At 39.6% G+C, this 15,906-nt stretch overlaps 2 protein-coding genes across 21 annotated transcripts in view; one reads left to right on the top strand and one right to left on the bottom strand.

The window, feature by feature from the left end:
- LRRFIP2 (LRR binding FLII interacting protein 2) overlaps window positions 1-8,764 on the bottom strand; it is a 101,143-nt gene extending 92,379 nt beyond the window's left edge. For 4 of the 20 annotated variants that reach the window (XM_033132383.1, XM_033132385.1, XM_033132384.1 and 1 more), the window contains exon 1: window positions 8,471-8,763. The gene's annotated coding sequence lies outside the window, so the exon portion shown is untranslated. Of the gene's footprint in view, window positions 1-8,470 lie in introns of all 20 variants that reach the window. The other 16 variants (XM_033132389.1, XM_033132392.1, XM_033132386.1 and 13 more) reach the window with 11 other exon arrangements.
- LOC117037142 (translation initiation factor IF-2-like) lies at window positions 4,390-11,823 on the top strand. The gene is made up of 4 exons (XM_033132866.1): window positions 4,390-4,461; window positions 7,995-8,376; window positions 8,410-9,147; window positions 9,358-11,823. Exons 1-3 carry the CDS (start codon window positions 4,390-4,392, stop codon window positions 9,078-9,080), a joined length of 1,125 nt encoding a protein of 374 aa, XP_032988757.1. The 3' UTR covers window positions 9,081-9,147; window positions 9,358-11,823.
- Window positions 11,824-15,906: the final 4,083 nt, after the last annotated feature.

Here is a 15,906-nt window from a genome sequence, read left to right as displayed (position 1 = left end):
AGCTTGTGGACAGCCTCTGGATGACCAAGTAACCTCCAGTGAGCAAGAAGTCTCAGTCCTAAAATCACAAAAAAATTAATTCTGCCAAAAACTTAAGTGAGCTTGGAAGCAGAAATTTATCAGTTATATCTCCAGATGAGAATTCAGCCCAGATAACGCCCCAATTGCAGCTTCATGAGACCCTAAGCAGAGGACCCAGCTCAGTCATGTTCAGACTTTTGCTCCACAGAAACTCAGGGATAATAAACGTGTGTTGTTTTAAGCTGATAATTCTGTGTAATATGTTATACAACATTAAAAAAAATGAACACAACAGCTTTTAAAACTTAGGATGAATGAATTTAGCAAAGTGTAGGGGATACAAAATAAACTCAAAAAAAAATCAGTTACATTTCTATACACTAATGATGAATAATCAAAAAAGAAATTTAAGAAAATAATTCCATTTACAATAGCATCAAAAAGAATAAAATACTTAGGAATAAATTTAGCCAAGGAAGCAAAAGACCTGTACACTGAAAAGTACAAAACATGTTGAAAGAAATTAAAGGAGATAATAAATGAAAAGCCACCCCCTGTTCATAGAAGACTTAATATTGTTAAAAGGTCAATACTACCCAAATAAATCTACAGATTCAATGCAATCTCTATCGAATCCCAATGTCATTTTTTGCAGAAATAGAAAAACCCTCCTAAAATTAAATTTCATATGGAATCTCAAGGGACCCCAAACAGACAAAATCTTGAAAAAGAAGAACAAAGTTGGAGGCATCACATTTCCTGATTTCACAACTTACTAGAAAGCTACAGTAACCAAAAGAGTGTGTTACTGGCATAAAGACATAAAGAATATGACAGAGGGCACAGAAATAAACCCCGGCATATAGAGTCAAGTGATTTTCAACAAGGGTGCCAAGATCAGTCAATGGAAAATGGACAGTCTTTTCAACAAACGGTGCTGGGAAAAGTACATATCCACATACAAAAGAATAAAGTTGGACCCTTACCTTACACCACATACAAAAATTAATTCACAGTGAATCAAAGAAATAAACGTAAGTACCAAAACTATAAGACTCAGAAAACACATGCAGAAAGCTTCCTTGGATTTAGTAATGATTTCTTGGATCTGACACCAAAAGCCCAGACAACAGAAGAAAAAGATAAAATGAACTTCATCAAACAGTTTTGTGCATCAAAGGACACTATCAGCAGTAAAAAAGCAACCCACAGAATGGGAGAAAATACTTGCAAATCACGTATCTGATAAGTGATTAATATCCAGAATATATAGAGAACCCATAAAACTTAACAACCCAATAAAACAAACAACTCAATTCAAAGATAGACCAAAAACTTGGATAGATATTTCTCCAAATAGATGTACTAATGGCCAATAAGCACATGAAAAGATGCTCAACATCACTAATCATTAAGGAAATGAAGATCAAAGCTATAATAAGATACCACCTCCAGCTCTTAAAAATGGCTGTTATTTAAAAAAACAACAACAACAGAAAATAACAAGTGTGTCAAAAATGTAGAGAAACTGGAACCCTTGTCCACTGCTGGTAGGACTGTAAAATGGTGCAACTGTTGTGGAAAATGGTACGGCAATTCCTCAAAAAATTAAACAAAATGCTATATAATCCAATAACTCCACTTGTATACTCAAAAGAAATGAAAGCAGAAACTTGAATAGTTATATGCTTGTGTCCAGAGCAGCATTCTTCACAATAGCCAAAAGGTGAAAGCAGATCAAGTGTCCATCAACACATATGGACAAACAAAATGTGATATATACATAGTGCTATATTATTCAGCCTTGAAAGGAGTGAAATTCTCATACATGCTACAACATGGGTGAACCTTGAAGACATTGTGTGAAATGAAATAATCCTGACACAAAAGAGAAATACTATATGATTCCACTTCCCTGAGGTTCCTAGAGTTTCTTCCAGAGACAGAAAGTAGAAGAGTGGGGACTGGGGAGTTATCGTTTAATGGGCACAGATTTCAGTTTGGGATAATGAAAAATTCTGGAGCTTGATGGTGGTGATGGTTGTACAACAGTGCAAATGTACCTAATGTCACTGAATTGTACACTTACAAATGGTAAAAGTGGTCAATTTTATGTTATGTATATTTTACCACAATTAAAAAGAGAAACTTTGGATGGATAGCAAAGGGTGAGCTTGGTAAGACAGGGGAACAGTGACCCTCTCGTTCCCTTGACTGTCCCCTTAGATATAACATATCCATAACAGGGGAAGAAATATCTAATCTCAAACTGAATGTTTTTCTCATTTTATCCTATAATTCCTGAGTCACTTAACTGAAATACTTTTTTAAAAAAATAGCAACATGTATGTTTACTAATTATACTGTTTGTTGTTATAAGTGCCTTAAACCATTTAACAGGGAAATAAACATTTTAACATCCTAATCCTCTGCATACAGTATACTGTCCTCTATTTAACTTAGAACAGAGCCAAAAGATTGCTCCTAGCTGTTAAAATGTTTCTACTTAGGAAAGTGGGGGATGATGAAAGAATAACAGAGCAATCAGAACAAGTAACTTAAAAATTAAATTTGTTTCCTAAAGCACTAAAAACGTGTTACATCAAAACTAGTTAAAATTGTGGTGTTCATAATGAAGGAAAAACTGAGATATACAGGGCTCAAAGTGAAAACAATGGAAAAAGATGAACTATGATTCTTTAAGAAGTGGTTTTAATACACCACTTCTGAGAAAATAAAACCACCCTTATATGCACTTGTACCCCAAGGCTTTCCAACTTCTTTCCACCACTCTCTCACCTCTGCTCTGTTGTAACCGATTTTTTGTTTGTTTGTTTTTTGTTTAGGAGGAGGAGAAGTGGAAGGTTGAGACCGGGAAGGGAAATAACAGGAATAAACCAGATATAGCAATAAAGAAAATTTATTTTTTTTGTCCTCACTTGAATACTAAATACATCATTATCATCAAATGTTAACAATCCAAATTTCAGAGGGCAGGGAAAAGCTAAATGTCCTGGAGTCACAACCTAATCTAAAGCAAAAGAAAGAATGCAGGCTTTGCATCTGTAAATTAAGTCTGCATGTCGAATTCTTTTAATGTTTTTTTTTTTAATTTTATTGGGGAATATTGGGGAACAGTGTGTTTCTCCAGGGCCCATCAGCTCCAAGTCGTTGTCCTTCAGTCTAGTTGTGGAGGGCGCAGCTGAGCTCCAAGTCCAGTCACCGTTTTCAATCTGTAGTTGCAGGGAGCCCACCATCCCGTGCGGGAATTGAACCAGCAACCTTGTGTTGAGAGCTCGTGCTCTAACCAACTGGGCCATCGGGCCGCCCCTGCATGTCGAATTCTTTAAACAACCTTAACTGTAACACAGGCTGCAGTTAAATATGGTGACATGAACCTTGGTCCAAAGGGTGGAGCACTAAGCTTTCCAGACTGAGAAGTGACATCAGTTAAGGAACTTTACACTCAAGTGCATCGTTCACTCAGTATAGAAAACACCAAGGTTTTCACGGGAAAGCTCGTGGTATAGGAAACTAGGGAGACAGCATCTGGTAATCACCAAGAGTTTAAAGAGATAACTTCATGATATTGTACACGATACTGTAACAGCTCTATATGAAGGGAAGGAGAATTTGGGAAGAAGCTAATTTTCTCTGTATGAACTCAAAATAATTCTGTAAAAGGACAGGGCCCGTCATTCCCAGTGTCCTTGTGATCCCAATGACGAGTGTGAAGGTCTCTGAATTAGAGTATTTCAACCAGGGGCATGCCCTCCCGATGCCAGTCAACAGTAATGTTTTTCTCCTGTTATGAAACATGTGACTGATTCTTGGCAAACACGCTCAAAACCAGAACATAACATCAATACTGGCACAATCCTGCGCTCTTTCGTGTGCACATTTTTCTAAAATACTTCCCTCAATGGTTTTCCTTAATCATGCTCTTTCCTTTAAAAAGGAAGACAAAAAACTGGATCCTGGGATATGCATGCTAAGCAGATTTTCATCCCAAAACTGAGCCCTAATCTTCTGAAGGCAAACGTCCTTTATAAGCTCCCTCTTCTGCGGTTGCCACTTTTCCTAAACCGCAGGCCTTCCTGACGTGCAGCAGGGCCAGGACAGATTACAGTTATGTGGTAGGTTCTGTCAGGCGAGCTTTGACAAGGCCTCAAAATAGACCCTGGGCACCAGCCAGGGAAACTGCCACTCACAAGTTCCAACTTCATCATAACATGTTAGCCCCTCAGCACTTTTTTTCCCCTAGCCTTTCTTATTTTAAAAGGGCAAAGATTCCTGAACCCCCTCCTGGTCATGAATGAGCTGTAGAACAGAAATTCAAATTATAAACCTCCCTTATTCTGCTCGCAAATGCTCTGTGGCTACAGACTGAATCTGTACCTACCTCCTGCCATGGGAAATCAACCCATCAATAGCACTCTGGTTTGCGAAAGGATTTCGGGATCTCAAACTCCACAGAGGTTTATTTTATTACAAACAGATAGGATGAGGAAGATAAGAAAGAAGAGAGGTGGGTTATTTATTTCCCTTGTGTCTAATAATATAGTAGCAGACTTTGGCAGTGCAAGAATTTCAACTATATACAATGTTGTTCATTGATATTGGTCATAAAATCCTAAAACTATCAACCTACTACAAAAGGTATTCATTTAACTATTACCAAATGTAAATGGTTTGTCTATAACAGCACCAGTATTCAAGCTACAGTATTTTTACCCTTACCAGTACTAATAAAATTAACCACCTGTCACTACAATGTTTTAAATTGCCTTAAAAATACTATTGCACTATTTTTTAAATGGAGAGGAGGATAAAGAATACAAAGTAATTAAGAGCTCCTTTCTCCTTCTATGAGGTTAAGAAAGACATTAACCTCTACTATAAAATAAAGCCCAATATAGGATTGAAATACACTTTTAGATTTTCACAACTTAAGTCCCAACCTTTCAATCACACTTTAGAAATACATTCCATATACATACTTATGGACTACATAATACATAGGCTTACATATGAGTTGTTCATTACAGCAGTGTTTGTAAGAAAGCTAAAAACAACCTAAATGTCTATTAATAGGAATTGGTAAAATAAATTATGAAAAATTAATAAATTATGGTTCAGTTACACTAGGTAAGGCATCCAGTCTTTTTAAATAGTCAGATGGGTATACGTGCTAATATAGAAAGATCGCTGAGATATATCAAGGGTAAGAATAAAAGGTACAGGACGTTTCTCCTAAACATATGTAATTACACATGTAATAGAACATTTGGAGAGGGTTATGCAAGAAACTGTTAACAGTAGCTGCTTGGATTAGGGGGCTGGGGAGTGAGAAAAGGCTAGAAGTTTATTGTGGAAAGGAGACTTCCTTTTCACCCTGACATTTATTTTAAAACGTTTTATCAATTTTGAAAAGTCCCACAAACATCAACTGAACGCCTGAAGTGAGCAGTCTCCTTCCATGTATGCCATTTCTTCCCTCTTCTTAACCATTTCTACTCTTTACTGCTGGCCCCACCACCAAAACGAAAGCATACACAGGCAGCGAATCTCAGAGATTCTCCAAGAAATAGAATTCTCTCTCCATCCCCCCAACAAAATAAAGAAATAGTAGAACAAATGAAAAAAGTATAATATATGATAAACCCAGTGTTTAGCCCATTGTCTGGCCCAATTTATTGTAGGCCCAAAAGTATTAACAGTGAAAGTGCAATGTGCAATACAAAAAACATCATTTCGAAAGGTGTCCTATCTATTATCTTAAAGGGAAAAATGGAGAAAAAGATAAAGTTATTTTACCCACAGGGTAAATTTTACTCAATTCCTTCCTTCTGAATTTTAAAAGTTGAGTTTTGAATGATGGTCATAAAGTCTATTCTTTATTTGCAAACTGAACAAATTGTTAGGCTTCCCAGTTAAAGGACCTTCTCTCAGATTCTCCAGAGAGAAAGCAACTACCTAAAAGGAAAAAGCTAATAGGCGCAATTAGGACAGAATTAGGACAGAAGAATTTTATTTCCTCTTAAGTGATTCTCATCAGCAGTCACAGCACACTGCAGAGAGAATTCTTTTTCTTTTTTCTATCCATCATCAATTCTGTTCCTTTTCACATTAGGAGCAGAGTAAACAATTCACAAAGAGCTTTGCAAGAAACTGCTCCCTCCGTCTCATTTCTAATAGGGATCTGTTTTTGTTTTTGTTTTGAGAAAGAATCTACTTTGCCAAATATATTCTCCCTATCGCTTTTTTCTTTCGTTATGGAGATGCTTGAATTCTGACCTAAGAAGGTTTCTCTTGCATATCTACCTATCAAGACGGTCAGTGACGGTGGTTTCCACAAGGGATTTCCCAAAAGGGAATCTCTGTTCCCTGGGAACTGAAACTCTTATGTCACTATTAAATGCTGGACAAAAATCAAAAGCAGCATTAAGGGAGCGCTCTAAATATAAGAATGGATATCCAAGGAAACAAGATGCCAAAATTTAGTCAAAGATAAAGGAATTTGGTAAGCAAGACCAACAGGGTAAACTTACTATTACTTTATAACTGATAACTAATTAAAGTTCCTTTATAAATGAAAATCAAGGTAAAATAAGCTGAATTCCAGAAACAAGAAAAAGAAAACAAGGCTAAGAGTATCAAGAACTTGGATTCAAAGTTATTTTGCTCAACAACATTTTAAAAGTCAAAATGATCATGTTACATTTCAGCAATAAAAAGTTATTTCTAGTTTTAAATGAATTCATTCCAATAATAAATAACAACTTTAACACACACTTTCTTCTATACCAGAACTTAAATAAGAACTCAATATACATAGTCTCATTCCACATTTTTAAGGATAGATTTCGCATAATAGGTGAAACCTTTCCCTCAAAAGACTATTTTGTATATTGCAGATTCTTTCAGTGAACTTTTCCCTACCTTAACAACGGTAGCGTAGCTCTCCTTTTTACTGATGTTTATTTTGTTTCTAGATCCCTTCATTTATTTATTGTCCCACTCGGGCAAAATATGGGTAAAAATCACAACAATCCATTCAGGAACTAACAATTCTAAATCCAAACATTCTACAAAGGTTCAATTTTTATTTCCTTACTATACTTCATAATAATAAATATCCAGCAACAAACCTAACCAAGTGTAATACAATACTCGTAAAAATGAGTGAAGGCATCTAATTAAACCGGCAGTAACAAACTTCTAGCTTTCCTCTACTCCAATCTTAAGATCCATATCAGTGATTCACAAAGTAGTGACCTAACTTCCTAAATGAATCACACTTTCCAAAATTCTTATTGTGCCTAACACTAGGTCATCATCTCTATATTTGTTAAACAGAACATGATGGTGGTAAAACAGGGTTAATTCTGCAGACTTGCAAACCACAGCAAACCTCAAGTCCCTGCCAACTAACTCTTATCTGTAACACTTTACATTCTCCAAAAACAGATTTATCCCCAAAATAAAACGTTATCTTGGACAAATGTTATTTTAAACACGAATGAAGAACTCATCCGTCCATACCTTGCTCTCCATCCCTCTAATATCATTACTGTATCCACATTCTCTTCCCATTGTGATAACATAAAAATGGCCACTTTTTATCCCTATGTATCTTTTAGTCAATTAACCTACGCTACAGTTTTTCGGTTTACAGCAGAAACGCTGAGTCATTAAATAGAAACTCAAAGAAAATGAGCTACAAACTAGTTCAAGTTTAGGATACAATAATGCCCTGGCCATATCTCAGCAGCCTGACCTTTGTATCTCCCACAGTTAAAAAAAAAAAAAAAGTGGGAGCACACACTTGAACTTTTTTCTCCCGTAAGAAAGAAAAGAGGTGGGTTTCCTAAGGTCCTGCCGCTTCCTGCTGGATAGCCACAGGCAAGAGAAGCAGGACTGACTGGACTGTATACCTTAACAATCTGGGTGTGAAGAACACCTCTTATTAGTCAAGCATTAACCCTGACACTCCTAGCAAGCGTCAGTTACACCCGCGCTTCAGTTCGGGTCAAGGAGGAAGAAAAAACAAATGTCATAAAAATGCTACGCCCTCCACCGGCCTGACACCGTTCCCTGGGGTGACTGCCTGGGGACAGAACCGAGGGAGTGCCGCGTCTGGGAAGGAGAAGGCGCCCGGGGCACCCGAAGCAGGACAGCAGCCCAATGTAATGTCTCCTACAATGGGAGTAACACCTTCCCCTCGCGCGGATGGAGGGTGCAGGTTAGGAATCAGGCGTGATGCCAGAGAGCGCGGCAGGCAGGGGGCGACCCCGACCCCGGAGCCCGCCGAGGGACGCGGCCAGCTCCCGGGAAGCCTGGCCCCCAGCAGGGGTCAGCGGTGACGCGGACCTCCCCGGGCTGCAGAGGCCAAGAAGGGGGCCCCGTCCCTGCTCTCCTCCGGGCCGGCGGGAGGAGCGGCCCTTACCTGCCTCTGGGCACGGGCTGTGGCTGCGGCGCAGCCCGGGAAGGGCCGGAGCGCGGCTCGCCGGCCGGGAACCCGCCGGGCGAAGAGCAAGGAGCAAAGGGCGAGGGGCGCGGACGGCGCACTCGGTCCCCGGTGCCGGCCAAGCGGGCCGGGCTGGACGCAGCGGCTCCAGGCGCCAGTGGCCGATCCGTCCGTCACGCCGGTGTCCCCTCGGCGCCGCCGCAGAGACAGCGGGAACCGGCCCCGGGAGGAGCCGCAGCCCGAGCGGCTGGGTAAGGAGGCGAAGCAGGGGCGGGGCCACAGGGTCGGCGACCCGCTCACCCGGAAGCAGTTGTGGCCTCAGTGGCGCGCGATGCGGCATCTGCTTGATACCCGCCCGGCGAGGTGCTCCAGGCTCTCCCGCGGTGACCTGCTCGTCGCCCAGGGCGCAGTGCTCCTGCCACCCGGCTCCGCCACTGCGAGCTGCTGCTGGGGCTGCGCCGGAGGGAGCGCTGCGGGGCGCGACCGCCGGTGGGGCGGAGGCCCGGGGCGGCCTAGAGGAGGCTCCTCGGGCCCGCGGTGCCTGCCCAGCGCCTCCGCCCCCAGGACCAAGGCCAGGAATGTGAACTGATGCGTGTACCGGTTCAAGGCTGCACCTGTCCTGGTCATCGCTAAACTTTCTGGCCTAGCAGGCTTGGGTGAGTGGCCCGGGGTGGCAGTTGCGACTGTAGGAAACGAGTGTGCGAGGGTGAGTGGGTGTGGTTGAAATGCTTGAAAAACCTTATTTTCAAAATGAAAACGCACGGTTTAAAAAATTATTTCTGGAAGAATGCCCGGGGGTGGGGTGAGGGGTGGATATGGGGCCCGTCAGATATCTCTGCTCGACACGGACCTGTCATTCATTCCAGAAGTATCTCGCGAGATCCACCACGTCCAAGGCACTAGACAAACACCAGAATCCTGCTCTTTGGGAAGCTCACCGGGTAGTGTGGTAGACGGATTTAAGCAAACAAACAAGGTAATGACAGATTGTGTGAGGCTCTGCAAGAAATACACAAGCGTGATGAGAGAGATTACGTCCTCTTTGGCAGCATGGGATGGCTAGAGAAGACCACCGAGAGAAAGTGGCAGTTGAGCAGCCTCCTGAGAAAAAGGCACAAAATACACTTAGACACAACTTTTCATACACGACTGTAGGTTGCGGAATCCCCTGAATAAGCCCACGGATTCCATGTGAAGAACCTGTCTCTAAGCCTTCTAAAGGCTGTTTCTGTGCTGCTGCGTTTTCAGGAAGCTTGTTCTCCCTTTAGGGTTCGCGGGGGCACTGGTAGAAGAGGTTCAAGGCATGAATTAGGGAGCTTCAGAGATAGTGAGACATCAACAGATGCTGATCGCAGAGGGAATTATACCATCCGTCTTGAGAGACAGTTTCTTTAACCTTTAACTTTTTTCTTTCCGTGTCACTGTTTTTCTCAGACGCATGAATAAAATGATTTTTAGCTGGGATCGAGAGGAGCTGAATCTTCCCAAAAGATCATACTATGTTATGATCTGAATAAAGGATTGATGATACATTTTGCTAAATCAGTTAAAGACAAAATAAAAAGCCAACTTGGAAGAGAGATGGCCTATTCATGTAATAATGCATTACCTGAATAACACCAATAAACTCAATGATGTTTATTAGATATTAGTTTTCATAACTGCACAATTAATTGAAGATTGTTTGGATAATATTAGGATGAGCTTTCCCTCTTTTTATTTTACTCTTTAACCACTTATTTTGGCTTATACTAAACTAACAGAAAAATATTTTGTTGTGTCTTCTGGGAAAATTGGGAGGGAGCTCACACTGACTGACTACTGTTTGCACAGCATTGTGCTAGCACGTAACTATATTACAGTACTAGAACCAACCTTGATATATGGGGATTATTATACCCATTTTAGTTACACAGACATTGAGATTCAGAGAGATTGCAACTTGCCTAAGGTAACAAAACTGGTAGCTGGAAGAGCCAAAGTTTGAACTCAGAACTTTCTGGCCCTGATTCCCCTTTACACCATGTTTCTGTACTTTAATATTTAAGGGGAAAATATAAGTGAAGTGTCCAGCCAAGCTAATTTCTATTTTACTTTTAGAATTTTATTATGAAAATGTACTTTAAGGTAGAGTGTAAAGGAGGCAATTTTGGAAGCTCTCTGTTTTTTTCTTCTCCCGCTATAGGATATTTGCCATCCAAAAAACTACTTGTTTTAAGAGTTCCTACTGCCATGTGTCTTTTGAACACTTTCAAGAATGTTATAAAGTATGATGCTAAACATTTTGTCATTGCAAGGGGGTCCTGACTAAATGGGACACTCTGAATTATTTCACAAACAGTGTTTCCCTGCGCGGTAAGTGATCTTTATACCAAAAATACGTGTTCCCTGTTCTTTATGGAATAATTTGACATGTGAATGCCCCCAGATCTGAGTGTGCTGACTGCTCTAGGGACAAATTAACAGATGAAGAAAAAGTTTGCAAGTGTTTATACAGTTTTGAGGAATGAGGTAGTAGGATTTGTACATTTTTGTTCCTTTCATATCAGATCCTTCACATTTTTCTTTGATGATGTCAAAAAACAAAAATTTTCCTTTCTCAAGAGGAAACATTTATTTTTGTGGTTTTCTCAAAATTAAGTTGTCCTTTGCAAATACAATACTATGTTCACCCTATACTCATCTCTGGGAAACATCGTTAATTCAAACATTACAAAGAAGATGCCACTTTTCAGAGGCTAATATTTTTATTATTATAGTAGAGTGTCTGTGTGTGTGTGTGTGTGTGTGTTGGAAGCGTTTTTTAAATTTTAATTAACTCCTTACAAACCTATGGAAACCTGGCAAAGCAACAGTCTTCAACTGTGTATATTTGTTTTAAATACAACATATCCTCTTTCCAAAAATGTCTTCTTATCTAGACTTACTGTATTTACTTGCTATTTACTATATTTTCTTGAAAATAATTGTAAACTCACAAGAAGTTGCAAAAATAGTGGCGAGGTCCTGTGTACCCTTCACCCAGCTTCCTCCATTGGGTACCATCTTATTTACATACCTATAATACATTGTTAAAACTAGGAAAGTGACATCTGGCTATCTTCCTTAGGTTTGTGTAGTTTCTTTTTGTTTCATTATATCAAAAAATTAACCATTTTGTAACAATTCATTTCTATTGTATTTGATTTGGCTCCTCTCCTTTTCCTAAATTAGCAGATGACAACATCAGTAAGCATGTATGGTGCTCGTGTGGAATTACCAGTTTACTAAAAAATTCTGTGGGTCAACACACTTAAAAATTACTCTTTTGTAAGATTTTTGGGTTTTTTTGCTGCTTGTACTATTCCATGTCATTCTGCCCTAATAAAGCTATAAATTTATACAACTTGTGTATGTGTGGTTTAATACATCCTCTGACCACTGAAATGTTTTCAAAGAGATTGCTATTAAAGTAAAAGGAAAAAGAATGCAAAGCTCTTCATTTGATTTTTTAAAAGTTTTTAAACATCTAACTATCCAAATAAGAGTGCCATGGTCTATTGGTTCGGAAGCCAGATCTCATTTATGGCTAATTCTGTCTCTGTATGGCTTCTCCTAGCCAGCGTAGCTCGTGCTTTTCTCCACCAGAGAGTAAACAAAGGAAATGAAAGAAAAGATGTGGAATTTACTTTCTTTAGTCTTAGTGGTGAGGATAGGTTGATGAGAGGGGAAAATTTGGAATTTTGCGTAGGTATCAATTACATATAAATGCATAATCACAAGTAATCAAGTAACGGCTTTTATGCATTATATACTCATTGTAAATGAGTAGTCAAACATCCTTCATATTATTGGTCATTTAGCAAACTTACTCATCTGCTGTGTACCAGGCACCCAGTTAGGCACTAGTAACACACAATAGGATCTGTTTTTAAAATGAGTATTAAGTGCTTCCTATGCGCCAGGTACTTCCTAGAAGCTAGGGATCTAATAAGAAGTAAAAAAGCTTTCCTTCTCTCATGAAACTTAACTGTCTGGTAAGGGAGACAAATTATCACACAAAAGTAAATTTATATGCCTAATGGGTATTACTAAGGGTAGGTGCGTGAGGCATGAGGGCATTAAAGTGGACGCAGCCTAATCTGGGGCATCATAAATTTAGGGGGTGGGTATACAAAGGGATCACTTCTCATAGCAAGAGGTGCACTGAGCCAAGGTTTAAAACTGCCGAAGAGTGAAATTTATGTCGAAGTAGAGGGAAAGCAAGGAAGAACATTGAAAACGTCGTGAGGGAACCAGAGACTGAAAAGAAATGAGGGAGAGGGTGTGAGACGGGTCTAGAGAATTAAGTAGGGGCTCACCATGCAGGGTCTTACAGGCTTGGAAAGGATTCTTTGCAAAGCAATTGAAGAGTTTTTGTTGGGAGTAACATGATCAGATTTGTGTTTCAAAAGATTGTCTAGCTTCAGTGAGAAGAATTCATTCTTTAAATATATATGTCCTGAGTGCCCACTATAGGCTAACTACTAGTTTGTGCTCTGAGTACACAGCAGTGGACAAAACGGACAGAGTCCCTATTTTCTAAGGGTCTTGCAATACACCAGTAATACGTAAGATGATGAGAAGTGCTACAAAGAACCCGGGTAAGAATAAAAGTGTAGGGTGGTGTTGTTATTTGATTAGCTTGAACCGTATGAAATGACTGATCTTTTTACATCATTTTTTTTAAAACCTCAGAATGACATGAATGTGGGTAAACCTGGTTGGATGACATTAGAGTTATTAATATATTGTTCAATCTAATACTTGGAAGAGTCAGAGAAGACCTCTAAATGAGGTGATCCAAAGAAAGAGAGAGGTAAGTCATGCAAATACCTGGGGGAAGAACATCTCAAGCAAAGGGACAGCAACTGCAAAGTCCCTAAAGTAAGAATGTACTTGGCCATCTTTGAGTAACAAGGAGGTCAGTTTGGCTGAAGAGTAATGCGCAAGAGGGAAGAGTGGTAGTAGGGAGCCGATCTTGCTGGGTTTTGTAGACTGTGGTAAGAAAATGGCTTTTCTTCTTTGAATGAGTTCAGCTATTGGAGATTTTTGAGCAGAGAAGCTACATAATCTGTCATTGGTAGAATTTAGGGGGTGGGTATGCAAAGGGATCACTTAAAATCCTTTCAACTTTGCTGTATGTTTGAAATATTTCCTAATAAAATGAGGAGACTGTTTCAGCTGCTGTATTGTGAATAGACTGGGAGGCAAGGGTGAGATCAGTAGACCGGTTAGGCTATTGCAGTAATTCAGCTAGCAGTGAAGACAGTAAGAAGTGATTAGATTGTGAATAAGTGTTGAAGATAGAGCCAATAAGATTTGTTTATGGAACGGATTTGAGAGGTGAGAAACAGAAAGATAAAAGATAACATGTCAGGTTTTAGACCTGAACAGCTGAAAGGGTGGAGTTGCCATCTACTGAAATTCAGAAGGCAGTCTAGGTCAAGCAGTTTTGGAGGAAAAGACTTTTTGGGACAAAGTAAGTTTGGGATACCTGTTGGACATCTAAGTGGAGATATTAAAGAGGCAATTAAATACGCAAGTCAGTAAGTCAGAGGAAATATCCAGGTAGGAAATACAAATATATGAATCCACCTAAAAATTAAGAATACATACAAGTACCAACGCCTTGAGAATAAAATGCAAGTATTGAAGTTCAGCCTAAAGTTCAGCATAAAGCCTCTGACTCATGCTGTTATTCTAGGCTGACTTTGTTTGCAGATAGTTATCAGTTACTTTATACTGCCTTTCAGAATATCTGTGTGTGTTACTGTCTGCAGTTCCCTTGTGTTCTAAAGAGCGTAAGTGTTTAATGTTGGTCTTATCTTCCCAAGCAGAATATACATTTCTTAAAAAATAATCTGTACAATGCCATATTCCTAGAAGACATGTTACAGTGCTCATATAATAAACTATTCTAATGTAGTGTTTCATTTCTTCTATTGTCATAAGCATCAATTTTCTTATAAATCTTTAGACACTTCTAGCTATCTTGTGAAAATAAGCGTAGAGGTAGAATTTTTTATCTTTTGCCACTTGTGCCCATTTTAAGGTCAGAGACCTTTTAAAATAAATAAATAAATAAAGGTTCAGCTCTCCTCCTCCAAACTGTCTTTATACTCAGACTTCATGTCTTGCGAGAGAGACTTCAGTCCAGCAGAAAGGAGATCCTTCCTAGTAAACCCTGAATTCACTAATTGAACCAAAATAGGTAACCTGTCCATCCCTTAAGAAATAACTGTAGCTGGGGAAATTCTGTGCTGTGACTGGCCAGGTATGAGTCATGTGCTTCACCTCTGGTTCACCCAGAGAACATAGACTGTACAAGAGGAGTGGTTGGCCAGAAGAAAATATGTAGTACTGTCACCACAATGAGGAAATGGATACTGATGGTCAAAAAGCAATACATACGCCGCCAAGTAACTCAGACCTAGGTGTTGTTCCTTCCTTAAGCTTTTAAAAGAAGTTAGTAATGCCATGCCACTCACTTTGAATCTCTTCCAATTCCATACACAATACTGCATTTTCCCCTGAATCACTAGACTGTCATATATTCACTTGTCATTGATGAGTGCACGTCACAAAAAATAAGCGTGTGAGTAAAGAACTTAACAAGCTGGAAGGGTCAGTATTTCAGCACATCACTTTCCAGGATACTCCCACCTGGGTATTGCAGGTAGTTTCTTGTCCTACAATTCTTTCCTATTGTCAGTCTGCCCAAAACATTTTTATTTGCCCTCAATACCCTGGGGGCAGGGTGGCTGCTAGCTGAGGTACCTGGGAAACCACTGCAGAAGCAAGCAACACATTGGCTTAAGTTCATCTTTAGGACATATACACAGTGTGGAATCTTGAAAGCAAAATGTATCTGCGCATATGTATGTTTTCGGCTTTTTTCAGCTTCACCGTTTGCATTCCTTTCTACACTTTCCCACAAGATGTTTGACCTAACTTATATGGCCTTTTTAAACTTTTAGTTCAAATTTTACTGCAGAAAATGGATAACTTTGGTGTATAGAGAATGTTGGTTCTATCTATTACTCTGGAATTTGGGATGGCTCCTCTAGTTTGCTACTTCCCTGGACACCAAACATAACATTCTCTGTTCTAGGACCTGCTTCAAGTTGGTCATAAGACTGGCAGGAAATCAAACCAAACTAAATGAATAGTTGTTGAAGTTAATCTCGCATCCTGGAGCTGTGCATGCCGTGGAATAGCCTGCTTTGTTCAGCACACTTCTAATCAGAATCACTGCCCCGTGGTCCTGTGCCTCAGAATTTCAAGTTTGGAAATTGGATTTGAGTCTGGTTATTTTAAAAATAGATATGATAATGGAGTATAGCCCTTAAAATTTCTATTGTAAGAGCAAGTGACAGTGGGATAGTGTTAACCGT

This window comes from Rhinolophus ferrumequinum, chromosome 17 (genome assembly GCF_004115265.2).
Source record: "Rhinolophus ferrumequinum isolate MPI-CBG mRhiFer1 chromosome 17, mRhiFer1_v1.p, whole genome shotgun sequence".
Lineage (NCBI taxonomy): Eukaryota > Metazoa > Chordata > Mammalia > Chiroptera > Rhinolophidae > Rhinolophus > Rhinolophus ferrumequinum.
The sequence above is the reverse complement of the archived record's forward strand: the minus strand, read 5'-3'. Positions and strand labels throughout refer to the sequence as shown.

Coding starts and splice junctions, on each gene's coding strand:
- LOC117037142 (XM_033132866.1), top strand. CDS start 4,390: ATGCTCTGTGGCTACAGACTGAATCTGTACCTACCTCCTGCCATGGGA. Junction 4,462..7,994: donor AACCCATCAATAGCACTCTG/GTTTGCGAAAGG, acceptor ACCTCTTATTAG/TCAAGCATTAACCCTGACAC. Junction 8,377..8,409: donor AAGCCTGGCCCCCAGCAGGG/GTCAGCGGTGAC, acceptor CCCGGGCTGCAG/AGGCCAAGAAGGGGGCCCCG.